This window comes from Harpia harpyja, chromosome 9 (assembly GCF_026419915.1).
Source record: "Harpia harpyja isolate bHarHar1 chromosome 9, bHarHar1 primary haplotype, whole genome shotgun sequence".
Classification (NCBI taxonomy): Eukaryota; Metazoa; Chordata; class Aves; order Accipitriformes; family Accipitridae; genus Harpia; species Harpia harpyja.
In genome coordinates this window covers 41,206,826-41,224,159 of record NC_068948.1, presented here as the reverse complement: position 1 = coordinate 41,224,159, position 17,334 = coordinate 41,206,826, and the positions used below count along the sequence as shown (strand labels likewise).

General features: G+C 48.9%; 2 protein-coding genes across 3 annotated transcripts; both read right to left on the bottom strand.

Moving 5' to 3' along the window:
• Window positions 1-259: 259 nt before the first annotated feature.
• Window positions 260-9,678, bottom strand: ESS2 (ess-2 splicing factor homolog). Of its 2 annotated transcripts, XM_052796749.1 has the most exons (10): window positions 9,467-9,676; window positions 9,047-9,215; window positions 7,977-8,072; window positions 7,417-7,583; window positions 5,350-5,467; window positions 4,430-4,563; window positions 4,181-4,283; window positions 2,700-2,809; window positions 1,660-1,775; window positions 260-1,103 (listed from the first exon to the last, which is right to left on the bottom strand). In XM_052796749.1, exons 1-10 carry the CDS (start codon window positions 9,605-9,607, stop codon window positions 818-820), a joined length of 1,440 nt encoding a protein of 479 aa, XP_052652709.1. In that variant the 5' UTR covers window positions 9,608-9,676; the 3' UTR covers window positions 260-817. The 2 variants fall into 2 exon arrangements, with proteins under 2 accessions (XP_052652709.1, XP_052652710.1); XM_052796750.1 differs by lacking the exons at window positions 260-1,103; window positions 1,660-1,775 and adding an exon at window positions 1,821-1,874 and having other exon boundaries at window positions 2,634-2,809; window positions 9,467-9,678.
• A 568-nt stretch (window positions 9,679-10,246) lies between these two features.
• GSC2 (goosecoid homeobox 2) lies at window positions 10,247-13,394 on the bottom strand. Its single transcript, XM_052797996.1, has 3 exons — window positions 12,657-13,394; window positions 11,600-11,847; window positions 10,247-11,048 (listed from the first exon to the last, which is right to left on the bottom strand). The coding sequence occupies exons 1-3, from the start codon at window positions 12,964-12,966 to the stop codon at window positions 10,944-10,946; spliced, it is 663 nt and encodes a 220-aa protein (XP_052653956.1). The 5' UTR covers window positions 12,967-13,394; the 3' UTR covers window positions 10,247-10,943.
• Between the last annotated feature and the right edge of the window lie 3,940 nt (window positions 13,395-17,334).

Sequence of the window (17,334 nt, the reverse complement as noted above, 5' to 3'; positions counted from 1 at the left end):
TGGTTTGCGGGTATGAGAAGTTACTGTCAAAACACATTGGAAAGTTTCTTTCAGTGCTGCTGATGCTTAACAGCTTTTACGCTCACATTTCTCAAGTTCCTGACTACATTGGCTGCAGAATTCACACGTGCATCAACCACATTTTGGATTCAGTAAGTAAGAGGGCAGGTTATTAGGAAGTGTGAACTGATGTCTGAAACTGTATGCATACTGTTTTCATAACGTACCAACTCTCTTGACAGGCCCACGGTACGTTCCATCAGTTTAAACTCCACTTAAATTAAAGAGAAGCACTCTAAAATTCTGGGTCATGTCTGAATATATACATGGTTGTGTCCCCTCTTCTGCAAAGTACAAAATCAAAGTTTGACAAGCTGGAAGAAAGTCCAGTTCAACCTCTTAGGAAGGCTTACCACATTTTATAAATAGACATATCTGTACAGAAACATATTTAAATGTGTGGCCATCTTAAAAAGAGAAATATATCTTTAGAAAATTATCACCATTTTCCAACAGTCCAGAATCTTCTCTGCCATTGCAGGAAGTATCCTTTTGCTACAGCAGCCCTGTGCATCCCACCCATGCAGTTCAAAGTGAAGTTATACCACAGCAGGAGATACTCTGCTTCCAAAAAGCACATCACAGTCTATTATAGCTATGTAGTCTAGAGTAGCACTGGTCCCAGATGTTGTAACCCGCTGGCTTCCATTCTGGCAGCTGTATCTAGACACCCCTTACTACCTATGGCTCACAACATCCAGTTTGCAGACAGCTGAGCACAGCCAGTTCACTATTGCCTTGCTGGTGACCAGAATACTCAGAAGAACTCAGATGCCTTCCTTCTTTTAGGAAGCTGCAGTAAATTGTCTGTGATTGATGTAGTATCCTGAGATACCGGCGTCTGAGATACTGTCCTAGATTGTGGGGTGCTTGTGGGTGTATGAGGCCCACTTGCTGGGGTCTTGTAACCAGGAGTTCCTGTGTGGGCTGGGGAAGGAGTATAGCTGGCCCGCAGGGCTTTGTCGGTATATTTACTTGCAGTCCTGTTTACTAGTCTTTGCAAAGCTGGTGACATTGCTGGGCTTAGTCCTTTTGGAGTGAGGCTGGAATAGAATAAAAAACAGTTTTAAAAGATTTAACAGTAAAAATCTGCCATTTATCAGGAAGAGCATCAATGCTTCCACAGGCAAGCTCGGTGTCCAGTCCCCCCACAGAACAGACCCACAGGCTGCAGAATTCTGCCTGCAGGTAAATGCAGCCTGTCTCTCTAGACAGACAAGTGCAGAGAAACCTCCTACATCCCTCCCAAACCTGAGTGGCACTGCCTGCCTTTTCTTGTGAGCCTGTTCCATCCTTCCCGTGACCCAGCCAAGCAAGCCTTATCATGTCTCCTCTTTGCAACGAGGCAAGACACCGATACAGAGGCATGGCTGGGTCACTGAAGGGCAGAATGGTAATGTTGATAAGATGGAGTATCAGGGACTGCCACCAGCCACCTTTCCTCAGGAATTAAGTTTTTTAATTTCTAAAAACGTTTAGTTTGACTGTACCTCTTCCTGCTTCCAGTACTCATATAATCCCTCCCTTTCTACATATGTTGATGCAATTCTCATCAGAAAATACCCATCCCCAGTTCTGCTGTCAGAACAGAAGCCTCACCTGGCCAAGTTTTCCGTCACTTTTCGAAGTGCCTCCTGCTTCTTTGCTCGGTTTTTAGCTGCCACTTCATTGGCCATCTTGAGTCCTAACCTCTCACGGCGCCCAGGCTCCAGGATCTACAAATGCATCACACGGTTCACTCACCAATGCGCTCATACGAGTGCTGCATAAATGAGTCAAAGCACCTTTACAGTTGGATTCCAGCCTACAGGGATCTAAACCAGGGAGAAGTGGGGTCAGCCCACACCTCTCTGCTGCTATATAAAAGCCAGGGAGAACAGAGGGAGACCTTCAACCTGCCTTAGCAAGAAACAAAAATGGCAAAACCAGTTCAGTCAAGGAAGCAGCCATTACCTCTGGCATTTCCTCCTGCTGTCTCTCCTAGACAAACAACGTCACCTGTGTCTTGCCTAGCCTGGCCTGTAGCCAGCCAGCTCTCAGGCAAACACAGACACTGCTAAACAGCAGGAGAATCAGTCAAGGGCTTTGGAGTCCGACAAAACAGAGGCACATACAGCAAATTACACCTTTCTTAAACTAAGTCTCAGACAGCTCACATTCAATGACACCAGCAGGAGACAGGTGGCATGCAGGGTCAGGTGCCATTAGCAAAGCCAGCACGCCTTTTCTGCTCTCAAGTGATATACCTGCCTGAGGCTGTGACAGCCAGAAGATCAAGACAGAGGGAAATCCTACAATTTCTACCCATTCATACATTAAAATCGGAGAAATCAGGTGCCTCTTCAGCTTCCTCTGAAAGCCTCTCTGTCTGGGCCCATAATCAAATATTGAGTCTCACTCTCCTGCCAACAGTGTGTGTTCCACCTCAGGTATCTCCACCAAGTAGCTTTCATGTGGAGCTATGTCCACCTCCACCCTCCAATCAGAACCTAGATTATTACTCTCAAGGACTGGGAAAACAGCCCAGAGATGCGTCACACTCCCACAACAATGTTAATGTATTAGTTACTCACTTGCCTTTCCCTTCTTAGTCCTTCCCCCCCCAAAATAATGACGTGCTGACTCCTGACATGAAGTACCTTGAAGGCTGGTCCAGGTGTTCTGTCCACATATGGCGTTTCTGACCCTTCTAGACGCAAAGGGGTGCTTTCGATTTCACCCCATGTCATAAAAGGAGACTCATTCACACCTAAAAACAAATTTAAAAAGTCATGCTCATGCAAAACGTTTGACTTCATTCACTGCAAAAAATCCAGAGAAGCAAATTATGAAATGCAGCAAATTCATCAACACACAAAGGAGCCCCTCCACTGCAGAGGAAATCACAGCCAATGTTGAATAGTAACATGTGGTTCCCATTAAAAGGGCATGACCTTAAACTCGCAGGATTGCCTGTGGCTGTGTCACCCTCTAGGTTACAACACCCAAGCACTATCCTTTCCATATACATATTTTTTCCATTTGGTCAGTTTTTGGTTAGTGACACTTTCATTTTTTTCTTCTACGGTACTAGTCTTCCTCTCTGCTATTGTATGAAAACTCCTTCAACACAGGGAACTATTTAAAAGCAGGGAAACGGGCAGAGGAGTTAAGATACATGTAATGGCCTAATGTAACCTCAATTCATCTTGAGGCTAGCCTGTACCAAACAGTGACTGCACCTTGTCTAACAGCTACAACTGCAGAATAGATTTGAAGAGCCCAGTTAAGTCACTGGCTAGAAAATCTTGCTGTCCAGGGTTTGGAAAAGGCATTTACAATGGAGAAACAAGGTGCAATCCAAATGCCACCTACAGGCTTTCCAGAGGAAAAGCCTCAGTATGTTCACCTTTTAGCACAATAACAAAAGACAGGGAAACATAATGGCTGGTGAAGAACAGCTAAAAATTCAGATACCACATTTCAACTGGAACAAAAATAATCAGTTTGTTCTAACCGGAAGTATCCTGTGGCTAATACATCTGAACAAAAGGAATCTATAATACACAAGCATATTCAAAGGAAGAACCTAGAAAGCAGCAGACCTGGAGGAAAACAGTAGGTTAGACTGTGAAAGAAGCGAGATATACCACATCCCTATGAGCCAGGCTGAACCATCACTCAGCAGACTACTGGACACACTGACACGAATGCTCCTTGTTTTGCAAAAAGAGCACCTGAACTCATTGGAAGGTTAATGTTTGTGAAATGTTTGAATTCTTATCTTTAAGCTCTAGAGAAGCATCACCCAGGGATAAAACAAGCAGCCACAGCACACCAGTTGCCTAGGAAGGCTCACCGCCCTCTTGATGATTCCTAAGCAATGGCACAGCAGCTTGCTCAGAGCCTCTCGGACACTGCACGACTTCTCTTGCCAGTGTATTTGACTAGGATTTAAGCACTGCATCGAGCAGGCATACACAGTACACAAGCAAGTCACCAGCTCATGAGACATATACAGATAGAAGGCTTACCTCCTTGTCTAAACCAACAGTGATACCTCAGGGTTGAACAAACAGAGCACCAAAATAAGTGCAGTAGCAGTCCCCTCACAACAGAAAAAATAAGAAAACCCTCTTACCAGGGGCAGGAGATGGGGTAGCCACAAATCCATATCCATTCACTTTTGGAGACTCTTGGGGTATCAGTTCTTTCCCATCTGGTCCCACTTTGCCCTGTTTGTACTGAAGTAAAAAAAGACAATGCCATTCATGTGGAGAAAGGTGTGAGTCAGCTGTATCTAGCGCACACACAATTCTCCTGGTTAATGAACAACACCAGAGGGCAGAGTCTAACAAAATTTTAGTCAGAAGTAGTAAAATTATCCAACCTGAGCATTGAGGGCTGCAGCTTGTTGGAGCTGTGATTTGCTCACGGCTTGGCTAAAAGGGTCCTTCACGAAACGGGTGTTTCGATGGACAACTTCCCTAGGCTTCTTAAATACATCATCCTCATCAGGTACACCTTGAAAAGCAAAATGTCTTTTAAGAAAGGGCTCAGGTAACACTAGGCAGTGTGCTGTAAAGCTCCCAACCAATGTGACACTTGCCACACATTCCTACACAACACAGAATCCATCAGCGATTGCAGTGTGTATCGTATCTCTAACAATTTAGAACAAAATTTGCACTAGATATATGCTTTGTAACACCTGAAGTCTATAAATTAAAGATCAGATTTTTTTTTTTTTTTTTTTTTTTTAAGAAAACCGTCAACAAGACTTTCTTTACTCTACTTTACTGGTTTGCAGAAATTGCCAATTGTACCTTTATAGCCAAAAAAGAAGCTGGCCGTGTCATTTATAGCTGTGTCTACAAAATGATGGAGTTTTCTGTAGCAACCAAGAGACCAACAAGCCCAAGGAGCACTCTTGGAGCAGAAGCAATGAATGAATAAAGATGACAAGAAAGTGCTCACAAATAAGATAGACCAAACTGGAAAGACCTTCGGCTCCTGAAAACAAGTGCTTCTATAATACAGATAATGAGGTTCTCAACAACAAATAGAACATGATCAAACTTTGCAATCAGAAGCAAAGGAGCAAGGTCCAAAGAAAGAAAAGGAGAGAAAAAAAAAAAAAAAGGAAAATAAGACTTTTTTAAACAACTTTGCATATCTTGAGCTTCACAGAAGAAAAAGTGCAGTATTACCAGTAAGAGCTGCTCAGTCATCTATAGAAGTGCTGTAAGCACTGTTTAGAGTCAACCCACCTAGAACCAATGCCTCTCCTGAGAAACCTGCGTGTCTCACCTGTTGGATAATACATGAGGGTGTTTCGAGCCGTGTATTCCCAGGTCTCCAGTCCAGCTTTCACATTCTCCAGAGCTTGCTGCTCTGCTGAAGGAAGTGCCAGGTTCTCATTTCGTCGCTGAAAGGGCAATGGGAACAAAAAATTTAAAAAGGAGAAAAAAAAAAAAATCAGGTCTAAAAGACTCCTGCAGTCTTTTAATCAGGCATACACAACTTGGAGAGCTCAGTCATGAGCTCAGCTACCTGCCCTAGCACACTTTGCATCTGGCATGGCACAAGCACCCTCTGTCTGGCAAATGGCATTTGAGAAACCATCCTGTTCCCAGGTGAGCTTGCAAACAACTCCATATGCAGTTCTTGTATAAAATCAAGTGAGAACTAAAGTAGTAACTTCTCAGAAAGATTATCTTTATGACTGTTTATTACATCTTGTGACAACACTTGTGACGGTTCAAACTTTTTCTGTTTTTTCTCTATCAACTAATCAAAATCCAAACAAACCATTCATTGCTAAATAAGGGAAGAGAAACATATGAGACATATCTAATACAAATATCCAATATAAAGGCAGTCTACAAGGCTTTGGCACGTAACCTTGGGAGAATACTTGTACCATCCTAGTCTCATGCAAACTGTATTAGCTGAGGCAAGCAGCAACAAAAGAACAGATACTTCTTCAACACTTAGCAGAGAGTTTCCAAACATTTCCATAGGCAGTACAGGTATGGAAGTATTTGACATATTCACACAATTACTTGTGCGCTGTTACCAGCATACTAGTATCACCAATACCAAAAAGAAACTAATAGAATGCAGTCAGCCACCGAGAAGTTACTCCATTTTAAAATTCTCACACTAATTAAACTAGACAACTACTGTCAGAAGCTATACTTTAAGACATCAACCGATGTTGTCTTTAATAGGTATCGTCCACATACATTTAAATAGCAATATTGCCACTGAATACATTAAATGATGCATAGCGAAGTTGTCTGCTGCGCAAACAGACATTTTGTGCAAGGAAATGCAAGGTCTGAACAGAGTGCTGGCTGACAGGAAGACACACAACATCAGCACAAGACCAGCTCCAGCAACTTCACCTTGACCTGAAACAACCCCTGTGCTTTGGGAATGTTCTCCTGTTGCCTGCCTTTTAATTCTGGGTGAAAGCATTCGAGCAAAGCAGCAGCATCAGGAGCCACAGAGGGCATTTTTATTGTAACAGACTCCGAGGGTTTACATTAGCTGGGATAAAAACACAACACTCACAACAACAGCAGTAAACACTCATGCATCAGTGCCAAACTTCATTAAAAGGCACTGCAGCTCACATCCATCACTGACACATCTGGCAACAGTGCCAGCTGCTTGCTGCTGATGGAGAAAGATTGACATGGCAGCCCCAGAACAGCTCTCTAACCTCCCACGAAGCTAGCTGCGGAAGGCAGCACAGCCAGCCACACTGGGTACAGTACTTCAGCAGCTGAAGGGATTATTACTGATAATAGAAGCAGAAGACTGAAATAAGGAAGACAATCTAACTGCAAATAATAAAGGGCTGACAGACAAACAGGAACTGTTCTCAGCTGCTCTCCCTGGTATTGCTGCTCATGGAAGAGACTGCCAAGAACAGCAATACTTGCACTTAGTGCAATGCTTCACAGTCTCAGAGCTTTAGGAAGAGACAGATCCTCAGCAACTACGTCAACACTGTTCTTGCATTACAGATGGGGAAAAAACAGGACTGCAAAAGGAAGCAATGAGCTGTCACAGGACCCAGGAAACTCAGGCTTAGCTCGGATTTAGCTGTGATCACCCCATGCACTTACTATTCAAAATCAAGACCTTTCTATTCTTATTCAATAATATGAGTAATTCAATGGTCTAATGCAATAGCCCCATGCTCAGAGCCAATGAATTCTCATCCGTATTTATAGCAGGATTCAAAAACAGAAGGTAAGACAACGTTCTATTTAATCAAACAAACAAGAAAGAAACACAGTAAAATGGTATTTCCCTGTTGTGTCACTTTGGAAGAGCAGAGGTACAGCCGAGCCGCTTCCCTACCTGGGCATACTCCTCTTCTGCACTGTACAGCCAAGCATGCTTGACTTTCTCCTTCTCTTTGGCCACCTCCATGATCTGCTCAAACGAAGCGTTATCTTCACTTGTGTGTTTTGCTAAGAAGCTGTCCAGGCTGGGAAGTGCATCTTTATCATCTTTTTCTGCTTCTCCTAACAAGAGGAGGGAAGAAGCCTGAGAAAGGTTAATACCTCCCTTTCTATGAGAGCACTATACATAAAATTCTTAATCCTTTCTGACAGCGAGCCTTCTACAGACCCACTAATAATTAACATGAAGCTTGGTGAAAAAAATATATACATGCAGGGTGGTACAATAATAAATTGTTTTTTGGAAGACATATAACCAACTTCCACATAAAACCTTTTATGGCATTTATAGCTATTTGTGTTAAAGGAAAAATGCACATCATTTTCACCTACTAGAAGGTTAAAGAAAACTGTTTAAATATCTGTTAAATACCCAAAGCCCTTACAGGAGACAGAGCTCACAAAAGTATTTTCCTGCTGCTGAAGAATTCAGCTAGAGAAACATTATTCTCCTACCTTCCTCTGCAGCTTTGACACCAGCTTTGGCTTTATTCCCCAGTGGAAGGCCACCTGGATGCACTTCTGGGGTTTCAAAGGTGGCTGGAGTAACATCTGTGACAAAAAAAAAAAAAAAAAAAAAAGTTCACATGGTTGCTAGAGCACAGAACAGGACACTTGCTGTGACATCTTCCACCACAGCAAGAGTCATGTGCCAAACAAGTCACAGAAGACATCAAGAGAACAACAATGTAATTAACAGTTGTGAAAAGACTCCAAAATATTCTACTCAATTCTGTCCCAACCATGGAACAAGATTTTGCTCTCATCTAAGACATTATTTTTCTCCTGCTGGGAAGAATTCACCGGAGAGCCACAGCCCAGTATATTTGCCACCCTATCTACAGCTTTTGCCAACAGAAGCAAGCAGCAGCATAACAATCTTAACCTAGGCCAGGGCCAGCACCTGCAGTAGGGGGGGAAGGGAAACCACTTGGTGACACATGCCCTTTGCCACAAGAAAGCTAATCACCTAAACCCCACTGCAAGAGCTCAGCCACTCAGCTGGGGACTGGGCTTTAGTATAAGTCACACCTGAACTTGAAGTGAAAGCAACATACAACAGGACGTTGGGTACCTGCTGAGTGAACCTCTGATAATCATGAGCTTTCGACACCTTCTGTCTCCAATATATAAAAATCTTACACATTTGTAGGTGCAACAAGAACCCCTAAAACTATAATAAGGATTCAAAACATAGCTTAGAGTTTCAATAGTATAATATTGAACATTAGAGCAGGTAACATTCCCTAGGCAGCAGGAACTTGGCAAAAGTTGCCCGTGACGAATGGTTATTCAACAGTTGTTTTTTTTCCAAAACCATTCCCTCAAGAAGGGATTATGAGACATCATCAAAGAGCAATTCAGCATCAGCCATCAGATATGGGCTACTGCCCAATCTGGTATACTAATTCCCATGCAACGTCAGTCTTGAATCTTTAAGGTAAGCACTGCCTGCACAAAGCTAGATAAACCAGAGCAGCAATACTAGATACAAAACCCTTGTGCCCCAGTGAGCCAGTTCTTACAGGGCGCAGGCGTGTCCCTCGATGATTTGCCCAAGGAGGAGCCAAATTTGATAGCGATTTGCCTCATTTTCTCCAAGTCACCGTTTTCCTCAGCCTCCAGATACTCCTTCTGCGCTCGCAACTTCTCCACATCAGGAAAGAAGTCTCGTTGAATGATCTTCTCTAAACTCTACAAACAGAGAGACAACTGCGAGGCCGCGCTGGGACACCTGGGAGCGCCGGCTCAGCTCGGGGGCAAGGACGGGCAGCCCACGGGCGCTTCAAGCCGCGGCTGGGCCGCAGCTGTCGCCGCAGGAGCCCAACGGGCGGCCCCAGAGCTGCCCCGTCCCCGGGCCCGACCCGCGGCCGGCGCTACAGCGGGCGGTGGCCGCGGGAGGACCAGGAGAGTGGGGCCTCCCGGGCCCGGGCCCAGCGGCCTACCTCGATGTAGGCCTCCTCATCCAGGATCTTCTTCGGGCGCCTCGGGGTCGCCTCCTTCCCGGTCGCCACGGCGGTGCCCGGGCCGGCGGCGGGCACCAAGGCGCCGGAGGAGGCCGCTGGAACCGCCGTCGCCGCCTCCATAGCGCCGGAGGCCCGGGCGGCCGGTGCGGGACCCTGACCCTCCTCAGCCGCCGTCGCGAACGCGCCGCGCCGTGACGTCACGCCGCCGCGCCACGGAGAGCCGGGAACGTCTCGCACCCAGCGCCCCGCCCAGGGAGAGACGCGCGGAGCGGTGCGCGCGGCGGCCGGCGCGCCCCCTGCCGGCCGGGAGGACCCCCCCGCGGTCCCGCTCCGTGACAACGGCGCGACCTCGGTCCCGGGGGGGGGGGGGGGGTGGGGAGCGGCGGCGGCTTCACGGCCGGGGCTCTGCCGGGCCGCGGGGGGCTGCGGCCGGGGAGCCGGGCCCCGGCCTGGGGGGCAGCCGCGGGGGCCGCAGCCTGTCCCTGCCGGTGCGGGCCGGGGCCGGGGGGAGGCCTTTGGCACCCACAGGCCAAGCGTTGGGGCTCTGCCCGCCCCCCCCTCCCCCGACAACAACCTCCCCCTCGCGGCCCCCTCAGGGCTCCTCAGAAACACCCCGGGCTCCCCGGGCAGCGGGGACCGCCGGCTGGGTGCTCGAGGGCTGGGGAAGGCCTCCGCGGGGCTGCGGGGCAGGCGAAGGCCCAGCGGCGAGCAGGCAGCGCCGGCAGGCACGGCCACGGCCCCCCACCGCCGGCTCCCCACGGCACGTACAGAGGTGGCGGGGACAGTTTTATTTATCTCGCCGCTTTACAGGACGTGGTTTCTCTTCAGCCCTGCCGGGGACACGGACGCCGCTTGCGCTGAGGGGGGAACCGGCACGGGCTAGGCACGGAGGTGAGCTGAGCCCTCGCTGTGCCAACCCCTCTCAGCACAACAGATGGATTGCCTCGCCCACGGGCTGCAGGGAGAAATCCGCGTTTCTTTGTTGGGGAACAAATCGCCTGTTCAGTAAGCTCAACCCCAAAAGCAACTCTAGATGCCATCGAGGTGCTGAAAATAGGAAACATTCATTTGCAGGGTATTTTGCAAATCTACAGTAGTGAAACAAGCACAAATACTACCTGCACAGAGCAGAGACAAGAAGGGGAGTCTCCCCTTCTCTTGAAGCACGCACATTTAACACTGGTACAGCTCTGTCCCCTTGCACGGGCTTTTGGCAGGGGTTTCTGCTTAAGCATCTGAGGGTCATGCCTGGTGAGTTATTTGCCACCTGAACTAAGTTTGGAAGAGAAACCGGGATGTGAAAGTGCCATGTCTGCTTTTGCCTGTCCTCTTCTGGGAACCACAGAGATTCCCTTTTGCTTCGTTAGTCCCCCTCGGGTTACCCCCCTACAGAACGTGTCAGCTATGGGAAATGGATGCTCTTGGCGTTCATCTGCTGAGACGCAGCCTGCGAGCACTAACAGCTCTCCTCAGAGGGCTTCTTGGTGCCTTGAAGGATCAGCGCTGAAGCAGACGCCCTCTTCTGATGCCGCCACTTGGCCCGCCGATTTTTAAACCAAACCTAGAAAGTGCAAAACAAGAGAAGAACTTCTGCTTTTCATGCGTTACTTGGAGGGGGGCAGGCAGTTACACTCCTGGACTGTACAGTGTAAGCTTTAGGATACTGTAAAACATTTCCCGATATAAAAGTTTGATACAAAATTTAATCAGTCCTTCCCCTGCAATCCTTCTCAGATACATGCAAGGGGCACAAGGGAGCTGGGACACCCCCATGGCAAATTCAGAAGTCACGCAGATCGCATAAATAAGGAATATACATTTGGGTGCAGGAGATGAGCAGAACTGGGCATGTCTGGGTGTTTATATAGGTGATTCTAGGAGAGGGAGTACATGCGTTTATGGGACCGGATACCAGAACAAATCAGCCCAGCAGAACTATTTCATATTCTTCCATTGCTTGCCAAACCTAAACTGTGTTTAGTCAAATACCCAAGAATGGTTTTTAAAATGAGGCCCTGGGTCTGCAGCTCCCGAAAAAGACAGCACAGTGCCCTGGCCTGTGTTCTTGAGGGGCTGCAACAAACAGCACCTCACCGGATGGCAGGATCTCACCTCTACCCTCTCCTCCTTCAAGTGAATGCGGTTTGCCAGGTGCTCACGGGTGATGACGTCTGGGTACTGGTTCTGATGGAAAAGCGTCTCCAGGGCCTGCAGCTGGTCCTCGGTGAATATGGTGCGATGCCGGCGCGTCCGGCGCTGGATCTGGTGGAAAGTCTGCAGCTCGCTCGGGTTCCCCTGGGGACTCCTACAGACCCGGACTGCTGAGTGGAAGAGCCGCATGGGCCAGGGGAACCGGGCATCTGCAAGGGGAGAGGTACAGTGGCAGTGTTAGAGGTGTGGGGCTGAAACACCCATCTTGCTCAAGGCAGTTCAGGCGCAAGCTGCATCCACGCGTGTTGTTTGGAAGGAGGCAGCCAGTCAGCTGGTGTGGGTGACAAGCTGTGTGATCACCATGCAAGCCAGAGAAGGGCTTAGGGCATCACTTTGGGGGAAGTGGGCAGGTAGGGAGCACTGACTGTGTTTTCCTTGTTTACTTACCAATTGCACTATGGCCAGCTCCAGAAAATGGATGGAAACTCACAGCCCAAAGAGGAGCTGTGTTTCAGTCTTGACACGGGGGATTTCTGAACTTTCAGGATGCTCTTGAACTGCATTTTTAAGGGTTTGCTACTTTTTTTTTTTTTTCCTAGATGCAGCAATTTTGCTAGATGTAGCCAAAACCTCTTTTCCTTAAAGGACAAGTTAGGTTCCCCAGGGCCGGTGTTGTAGCTCTATGCATGGGCAGCATGACCATGGGGCCCCACACTCCACAGAGAACTTCCACCCCTAGAAGCATCATCCTCTCAAGTGTTTTACACTGAACCAGTAATATCCAGTAATAAATAGCACCTGCTGCTTTTAAAACCCTGGTAGCACTGCAGGTAAAAGTGCATGTTCTTGGGAGCCGTGCTGAGAATGGAGCTCAGCGTGCTGGAGCTGGGGTCTGAGACCACTGTGGTGGCAGGCCAGACGCTATATTGTCACTTAACGCCCAGGTTTTCCCCTCCACCCAGCACTGGCACCAGCCCCTCCATGAGCCCTACGCTGCGAATCAAACCCAAACACTCACCCAGCCAACTTGGCGAGTCCTGCAGGGAACGGACGCTTGTGTGAGAACAGCAGCAGCAGTTGCAGCCTGCCCCTTCCAGCTCTTCCTCCTCCTCCTCCTCCTCTTCCTCCTGCAGGGAGCTGGCTGGGATGGTCTCCAGCTCACACAGGCCCTTGGGTGCACAGTCCAAGATGCTCCGGAGGCACAGCGGGACCAGGACCTGGGAGCTCTTCTCTGCCGGGCTGGAGAGGATGTCCTCGATGCTGAACGAACACGGCTTCTTGACGCCTCTCCTGCCAGTGTCGGCATCCGACGCTGGCTCCGAAGACATCCTCTGCCGGCAGCAGCGGCCACGGGATCAGGCAGCTCAGGCTGAGCAGGGTTTGCTCTTTGTGCGCTAAATCCGGAGTGGGGTCTCACCAGGAAAATGACAGCTTATGTAGCTTTTAAAACGGACTGGTGAAGCCATCCAGCATTGCTGCTTTGTCTTGGCATTTCAAGTGACTGTCATTCTCACAGCCAAGTTTTTATTTTATACACACACGCACTTTTTCTCCTTCTAACCTAGCTGCTTTATGACTGAAGCCACCCTAAATATATATATATAGAGAGAGAGAGATATAATCCCTTTGGAAAGAAAACCATAAACCCCCCTGTGAATAAAATAAATTCTAACTAATCTTGGCAGCTTTGTGAAGGGTTAGTGTGGATCTAAGATTTAGCTAATCCCACAAAAATGACTGGAGAAGGAAATCTGATTTCTCCATCTCGGGTGTAGATTTGAGGCGGTTATGATCTCCATTGTGCTGCAGCCTCCGATCCAAGGAAGGGGGAGGATAGCTGTTCCCAGCCCGGAAATGGACCAAAGGATTAACTCCTTAAAAGAAGCAAATTATCCCTTTCTCTGGCCAAACGAAAGCTTTCCCATCAAAAGAGAGCTGTCATATCATACAATGTGAGAGAGGAGAGAGTTCAGCTTAATAAAAAATCATTTTTAATGATAGCACAGCCTTTGGCTGCACCAGAGCTCTCTGTGAAAGTTGATTTATTTTCTGCTGAAAGCAGAGAAATTGTATTTTCCCTCCTTCCCCTTTCCCCCACCTCTGCTGCCCTAATCGCAGTGATAATGCAGATGCTTTGCATGTATCCAACATACTCTTTGTAAGGATTCAAAGCCCTTAATAAATTAGATTACCGGCAGCTTGCGGCAGCTCTGTGGCTTAGCTTAGTGGGATGTAGCCACCTCCTGTAAGGCTGAGCAACAACCCCGCTCGGTGTCAGGAATGGAAGGGGAGGATTGCTGCCTGCTGCCTCTGTGTGCAGGCAGGCAGGCATGCAGCGAGGTCCCGCAGCAGCTCGGGCAGGAGCGTGGTCTCGGTGCCACAGCTAATGGGCAGTTCAGCGAGCCCAGAGCAGCCAGGACAGCTGCCTGGGGCAGCCAGGCTTCCCCAGAGCTTTGTCAGTTCAATTCCCAACTTCTTCTGCCCAGCAAAGAGACTGGGCTGAGGCTACGGCCGAGAGCGGTGATTCAGGACAGGAGGGGACGCCTGGCACCGACCCTCCTGAGGCCAAACAGCAAGGCCTGGCAGATGCGATCCACAGGAGGAGACAGGACATCTTCCATCTTGGGCTTATAACTGAAATGAGTAGCTGGGATTAAAACAGAGAAGGTGTGGTTGAGCTCAGGTTGCTTAGGAAAGTTTAACCCCAAGTTCTCTTGCCCTCAGTGCAGTTTATGCCAAGGTGAGTAGCAAGGCTTCAGGAGCTCACACGGGGAACGCTCTCCGGCTTGGTGTTTCTTTGCAGGGGAGAGAAGATACCAGTCCCACTCATGGTACCCCGAGGAGACACACAGGTGAGCGCTGTGAAACCACTGCACAGCAAAGGTCCTCGTGGCACCTCGTGACTTCGTGCTGAACAGCCCAGCAACCCCTCCGGCATTGCGCAAAAATGAGAGCCAGTCTCCAGAAGAGCCCCTTCTCAGTCCCCGCTCTTTTATCCTTGGCCCTGCTTTCTGCCTGCCCTTCCTCACTCTGCTGGTCTCCCAGCACTGGGAAGAGATGCCCCATAGCCGCTCTACCTGTGACCCTCAAATCTCTGAAACATCTCACTTAAAACCAAACCACTATTTTTTCTTCCGTCCCTTTATTTGCCTCTCCTTCAGCTATTCCGATGGTGTAACATAAATTATAACCATGCTCTATGAATCTTTACATATTTGCTGTAGGTTTGAGAGGAAGACGCCTTTGTAGCTGCCCCATCTGGACATGTTCACTGCTGCTCTGCCAAGGTGTCAGCGCTCCAGAGAGGCACTGGGGATGCACTAATGCCAGGGATCATTGCAAACTGCTCCCGGCTTTTATGCATGTACTCAAACGCTGTCACAGGAGATGGATGTGGGGCGAGGTTCTGCTCCCCACACCGTGCCGGTCCAGAGGGGTTGTAGGGCAGGCGAGCTGGGACGTGCCGTGGGCAGGCGCAGGACCCAACCCTTTCTGCTCTTGGCTGTCATAATCACACACCCGAAGCGGATTAATTCTCCTTCCCCATCCTTAACAAAGGATGCCTTTCCCTGGCCTCCCCTGCCCGTCCCTGGCTTCCCGCCGCACATGCACTTAGCCTATTAGGATCTCCGCTGATTGCTTTCTTTCATTCCTCCCGTACCTTTCACTTCAGAAAATGGACTGGTAATACTTCTTTTATCAAAGAATTATGGGATTTAGGACCCAGATCTTACAAAGAGACTTTTGATAGCTGCTGGTAATCAAATCCCAATCGGTAGACACTTCTCTGCACCCTGTTAGCAGAGAGGAATAAAGGAAAAGGATTACTGATGTTCTGTTTACTGAGCCTCCAGAAGATAGGATCGCTGGGCTATTTCATATTAGAAAAGAAAGGAAAATAAAACAAGAAAGAAAAAAAAATGCAGACAAGGGAGGACAATATAGATATAGATAAAAAGAAAAGAAACAGGCTCTTATCATTTTCTTATTGGTTAAGGAGATTCCAAAGCCATTATAGAGGATTAGCAAAAAGGTTAATCTGCTTTAGCCGTTCACTTGTCAAAAGTGAATTTATAGGGTTTGAAAATCCTTCCTATGGTGAAACCAGAAAAAAACCCCTCTCTCCCTCCCCTGCTCCTCCCTTCTGCAGGCAGCACGAGGAGATGGGAACGGGAGTTTTGGAGACCCTAAAACATGGGAGCACCCCCCCCGCCTTGCCCCGCCTGGGTGCCGGCACCCGTGGGAGCTCTGGTTTGGCAGTGCTTCCCCCCACTCCCTCATCACCCGTGTGGGGTGGCCGTGGTGCTCAGGGAACGGAGGAGCGGGTCTGAGGGACGGGACCGTCTTCCTGCGCTGCTCTGCCTTACCTGGGGTAAATCCTGGGCTGTTTCACTGGTTGATATTGGCTGCAGTCAGGGCAAACGTGGACCCCTGGCTGGATTTGGGCTTCCAGGCTGATTTCTAAAGCGGAACAGAGGTGGATGCTGCTGGCAAACGTTGCCAAAAACTGCAGGCTGGGGCCTCTCTGTATCCAAAGCGCAGCGCTCGCCCAGGGAGCCACATTTCGGCATCCTCCCGGTCACCCGGTGCAGACGCTGGCCCGTCCCAGCCGCGCTTTCCCGGGCTGCCCATGCCGCCAACTCACCCGAGCATCGCTCACGGGCATTGCTTGCCCCAGTGCCGCTGTGAGAAACAACGCAGGGAAAAAACAACCCTTCGAGGTCAAAACCAGCAAGGAGCGCTTTCTCGATAGCGGCTGGGTGAAGTTGGGTGGGATGTGTTAGTGTTGTGGTTTAACCCCAGCCAGCAACTAAACACCACGCAGCCGCTCACTCACTACCCCCCCCCCCAGTGGGATGGGGGAGAAAATTGGGAAAAGAAGCAAAACCCGTGGGTTGAGATAAGAACGGTTTAATACAAGAGAAAAGAAGAAACTAATAATGATAATGATAACACTAATAAAATGACAACAGCAATAATGAAAGGATTGGAATGTACAAATGATGCGCAGTGCAATTGCTCACCACCCGCCGACCGACACCCAGCCAGTCCCCGAGCGGCGAATCCCTGCCCCCCACTTCCCCGTTTCTGTACTGGATGGGACGTCCCATGGTATGGAATACACCGTTGGCCAGTTTGGGTCAGGTGCCCTGGCTGTGTCCTGTGCCAACTTCTTGTGCCCCTCCAGCTTTCTCACTGGCTGGGCATGAGAAGCTGAAAAATCCTTGACATTAGTCTAAACACTACTGAGCAACAACTGAAAACATCAGTGTTATCAACATTCTTCGCATACTGAACTCAAAACATAGCACTGTACCAGCTACTAGGAAGACAGTTAACTCTATCCCAGCTGAAACCAGGACAGTTAGTCAGGAGTTATAACTACGGTTAATAAAGACACAGAACTCCTAGAATCATGGAACGGTTCGGGTTGGAAGGGACCTTTGAAAGTCATCTTAAAATCGCGCCGGTTAACAGAGTTCAAACCCCGCGCCAGCCGACAAAAAGCACCCAAATAAACCCACTTGGACTTGATGCCAATCCCCCTCAAGCGTCCTAACAACCCCGTTTCTCTCCCCCAAAGCCCATCTCTCCCCTTCTCCCCCAGCCTTCCTCCGGCTCGCCCAGCGCCCGGGGCCGGCAGCTTCTCCCGGAGCCCGCCGGGCCGGGGGGGGTTAGCGCTAGGGGGGGCCGCT

Bases quoted from the DNA above. Each gene is read 5' to 3' on its own strand.
- GSC2 (XM_052797996.1), bottom strand. From the start codon at position 12,966: ATGTCTTCGGAGCCAGCGTCGGATGCCGACACTGGCAGGAGAGGCGTC. The intron at 11,848-12,656 runs GTGAGTGTTTGG...CTCCCCTTGCAG, and splicing joins GGACTCGCCAAGTTGGCTGG to ATGCCCGGTTCCCCTGGCCC. The intron at 11,049-11,599 runs GTGAGATCCTGC...TGCACTTTCTAG, and splicing joins TGAAGGAGGAGAGGGTAGAG to GTTTGGTTTAAAAATCGGCG.
- ESS2 (XM_052796749.1), bottom strand. From the start codon at position 9,607: ATGGAGGCGGCGACGGCGGTTCCAGCGGCCTCCTCCGGCGCCTTGGTG. The intron at 5,468-7,416 runs GTAGGGAAGCGG...TTGCCCTTTCAG, and splicing joins CAGAAGAGGAGTATGCCCAG to CGACGAAATGAGAACCTGGC. The intron at 4,284-4,429 runs GTTGGATAATTT...TTTTTACTTCAG, and splicing joins CTGCAGCCCTCAATGCTCAG to TACAAACAGGGCAAAGTGGG.